We start from the raw sequence: 4,193 nt of genomic DNA on the forward strand, positions 1-4,193 counted from the left end.
AACTAACAGTTCTTTAAAATGAGTGATTAGTGCATGAAGTTCCATTATATAGCTTTATTTCTATTATTTGAAGATTTCCAAAATTCAAAGTTTATAATCTATGTATACACACACATGCACACACAAGCCCGATCTGCAAACATTTGAGGAAACATTTACAGTGACACTGACAGCAGGTAATATGATTTGAAGGAGGGGAGGGCACATAATTTAAAAAATCATATCACCTGCTATAGTAATTGTCTAGAATCTATTCTATGAAACCTAATGAGTTGTATACACATTATTTTTTTCAAAATAGCAATTTCAAGTGCATATGGTGCATCAAAATAAATCACCTTTAAAACGATTAATTTATGCCCCCAAGTTAATAACACAAATAATAAAAATGTTAATGGTGGTCACCTCTAGGAGGTATCAACATTGTTAACAATATTTTCCCTAGTCTCTTCCATTTTTAAAAAAGTTATAAAATATCTATTATTTTATCACAAAAGGTGTGTGTGTATGTTAAGTCACTTCAATCATGCCTTCTTCCAGGGATATCACAAGATATTACACATACAATCTTTCTGAGACTTCTCAATTTCTTGGGAGGGCAGATTAGTTTTAAAACTGTTAATTTTTCACGCATTCATCAACATGAGCAGAACTTGTCAAAACTGAAGCAACATAGCACCAACTTTTGATATGGCAATGGAAAGAATAATTTCAATCAATTTTTATAAATAAAGCATTCAGTTTGGTATAAAAATGCATTTGAGATGCTAGCACCCTTTGCTTTGTGGGGGAAAAAAATAAGATGCTAAGGAATTGCCTGGGACAACAGAAGCAGGACCATGTACATACAGACATGTGTTAAAACCTTGGTAGCATAGGTGAAAGTTCGCAAAGAATCAAACTTGCAACAGACTGAAACGTAGGGCTCATCCCAGTGGATTACACTTCACCTACAAGGCTTGCTACATCCCTGTCTCAATAGAACCAAAAGCAGCACCCGTTGTGATACAAGCCAGAGGAGAAGAACCCACAGTTAGAGGTTTACTACAGTGACAACCCTCCAACCCAGAGGGGACAGAAGACAGGCAGCAGGATTTCAGTGACCAGATCACACACATCAAAAATATGGATTTACCTAAGGACATAGATTGGCAGGGAGTACAGCTCTCAGTTAGGATGTCTGGGGTCATACTATGGTTCTAATACCAATAAGAAAGAGAAAATTTAGGTAGTATCATAAGGCTGAAACCAACTGTCACAAGACTGGTGGTGTAGACCAATGACATGCTGTGCTCAGCTACGGCAAAAGAATCTACAGGAAGTAGAAAAAAAAACACACAACTATTTAAAAAGCCTGTAATAGGTTTATTGAGAAATTTTAACTTATTCGCATATAAAATGAAATGAATTTCTCTTCCCAGTCACAAATTTCAGTCTTCACAGCTGAAAAAAGTATTTCAGGCAAACTAGAAAGTTTCTGCTTATTTTCAGCCCTAAGATACCCATACTACAGCCCTCTGGTAGTGTAGTTCCCCTCCTAGACTACAGCCTAGAGAGAAAAGGCTCAGCAATCCTCCATTCATCAAGCCAGATGTCAGTTCTTCTTTGCAGGCAGCCAAAACCTCAACAGGTTTTGCAGAATCACCTTACTTGTCTTGGGTAAGAACAGTCTTCCCATTCTTTCATAGGAACAGTAGTGAAACACCTCTCACCATTCATGAGCACTTCTCATGGTATAAAAGTCTTCTTTGATTCTATCTTCTCTTTTCTTGAAGTTCACATTATATAATGTAGATAAGGGGAGTGGTGGTTGATACTAATAGGAAGGCAAAGGGAAGATGTCTGCCTCTAACAACTGATAGCTTAAAAAAATTTTTTTAAGTGCAAGTTGGTGCCATTCATCTTAAATTTGGAGTCTCTACTTCAATTCTTAAATTCTGAGTCACCAGCAAAAGTCAAGTTCAAAATCCTCTACAAAGGAAATTACTATGAACTGACACTGTGCTGGGTGCTTTGTACAACTTACTGAATCTTTATAATAAAACTGAGAGCAATGTTTAATTACTCCCTTTCATTCAAATAAGGGAGCTGCATTTTAGAAAAAAATGAATAACTTTCCCAACATTAAGTGATTTGTGATGAAGCAGAATTTATATTCCTTACTCACTATTTTCAAGAGTGTGTGTGATATTATCCAATATTGTATCTCCAATACTCTGGCAAACTGATGTGAAGAGCTGACTCATTGGAAAACACCCTGGTGCTGGGAGACACCGAGGGCAGGAGAAGGGAGCAACAGAGGATGAGTCGGTTGGATGGCATCACCAATTCAATGGACATCAGTTTGAGCAAACTCCAGGAAATAGTGAAGGACAGCAGGAAGCCTGGCATGCTGCAGTCCATGGGGTTACAAAGAGTCAGACATGACTTAGTGACTGAACAACAACAACTACACAGTACACACACATACACACAAAAAAAATCATTTCAGATATCACCAGGGATAAGGTTCTAAAGTAACTGTCTGTCTTTCTGAAATGTGGATCAGAACCTATTGGAGTCTGAGTTTATAGCAGACTACTGAACCCAGGGATTGTAGCTAAGCTGAGCTAGTGAAGACAAAGAATGAAAATCTCCATGCATAACTTTGGTTTCCCCAAAGGAGGTCATCAATGATTGCCTACTAATGCCATGTCTTGTCTTGATACACTAAAACCACATTTCACTTTGGTCTTAATTGGTTAACAGATTTCTGACTCAGTAAATATTTCACAGCAGCTTTTACATCCTTGTTTCTCAAGCTATAGATTATAGGATTTAGCATTGGAGTCACCACTCCATAAAACATGGAAACAAGCCCTTCTCTAGCTTGCAAATTGTCTTGTCCAAGGAGGTCTTGAGACTTGGGTTTGGCATACATGAAGAAAATGGTACCATAAAATATGATCACCACAGTCAGATGTGCTGAGCAGGTAGAAAAGGCCTTGTGTCTCCCTGTGGCTGAGTTCATTCTCAAGATGGTATAGAGGATAAGCATATATGAGAAAAAAATGACCAGAAGGGGTAGAACCAAGAAAGCCATATTTGACACTGCTAAAGTAACAATATTGAGGGATATATCAGCACAAGCTAGCTTGAGAACAGCCAGTATTTCACATAAGAAATGATTGATAATATTATTCTCACAAAAAGGCAATCGCATGGCAAGTGATGTTTGCACAATTGAGTTGATCCCACCAGAAAGCCATGACACAGAAGCCATCAGGATATACACCACCTTGCTCATGATGACAGGGTATCTCAGAGGGTTACAGATGGCCACATAGCGGTCAAAAGCCATCATGCCAAGGAGGAAACACTCTGTTGACCCCATTGCAAATCCTAAGAACATCTGCATTGCACATCCAGAGAAGGAAATGTTCCTTTTTTTTGAGATTAAGCTCACCAAAGTTGAGGGAACAGAGGAGGATGTATAGCAGATATCCAGGAAAGAGAGGTTTCCCAGAAAGAAGTACATGGGGGTGTGAAGACGGGAATCAAATATGCTTGCTATGATCAGAACACTGTTGCCAATTAGAATCATTAGATACATAACTAGAATTACAGCAAAGAAAATAATCTCAAGTTTTGGGTAACCAGAGAGTCCCAGAAGGATGAATTCATTCACAAATGTCTTATTTATTCTATCCATGTCCTAGCTTTCAGGATGTCAGAAAAGTACCAACATAAAATATTTTCACTGCCAAGTAACACATATAACAAATTTCTTGAATAGACATTATTCTAGGTTGAAACAGTGTGTTTTCTTCAAAACTCTGTCATTCAGTTATCTTCAAGAATCTCTTTGCCAAAAACACAGTGATACTGAGAAACTGAGAATTTCAGTGCCCTGTGTCTAATGTTTGAAGTGGCTTCCTTGGTAGCTCAGCTGGTAAAGAATCCATCTGCAACGCAGGAAACCTGGGTTTCATCCTTGGGTTGTAAAGATCCCCTGGAGGAAGGCATGGCAACACACTCTAGTATCTACCTAGGATCAGAAGCAAATTCAGAAGCAACCTTCCCCACTGTTGAAGACACTATAAATTGAGTTTTATAAAAGCCCTAGAATATTTCAGATGATAAATCTGACTTCACTAAATCAGTCTCAGTGAGAGAGTGGTGGGGAAGGCAAAAGACCAAAAAGACTGGAATTT

At 38.2% G+C, this 4,193-nt stretch overlaps 1 protein-coding gene across 1 annotated transcript; it reads right to left on the reverse strand.

The window, feature by feature from the left end:
* Window positions 1-2,722: 2,722 nt before the first annotated feature.
* On the reverse strand, window positions 2,723-3,779 carry LOC128052110 (olfactory receptor 13C4-like). The gene is given in 2 exon segments (XM_052644559.1): window positions 2,723-3,716; window positions 3,718-3,779. Coding segments are annotated over 2 exon segments (1,056 nt in total).
* Window positions 3,780-4,193: the final 414 nt, after the last annotated feature.

The sequence above is a fragment of the Budorcas taxicolor genome, chromosome 8, assembly GCF_023091745.1.
Source record: "Budorcas taxicolor isolate Tak-1 chromosome 8, Takin1.1, whole genome shotgun sequence".
Classification (NCBI taxonomy): domain Eukaryota; kingdom Metazoa; phylum Chordata; class Mammalia; order Artiodactyla; family Bovidae; genus Budorcas; species Budorcas taxicolor.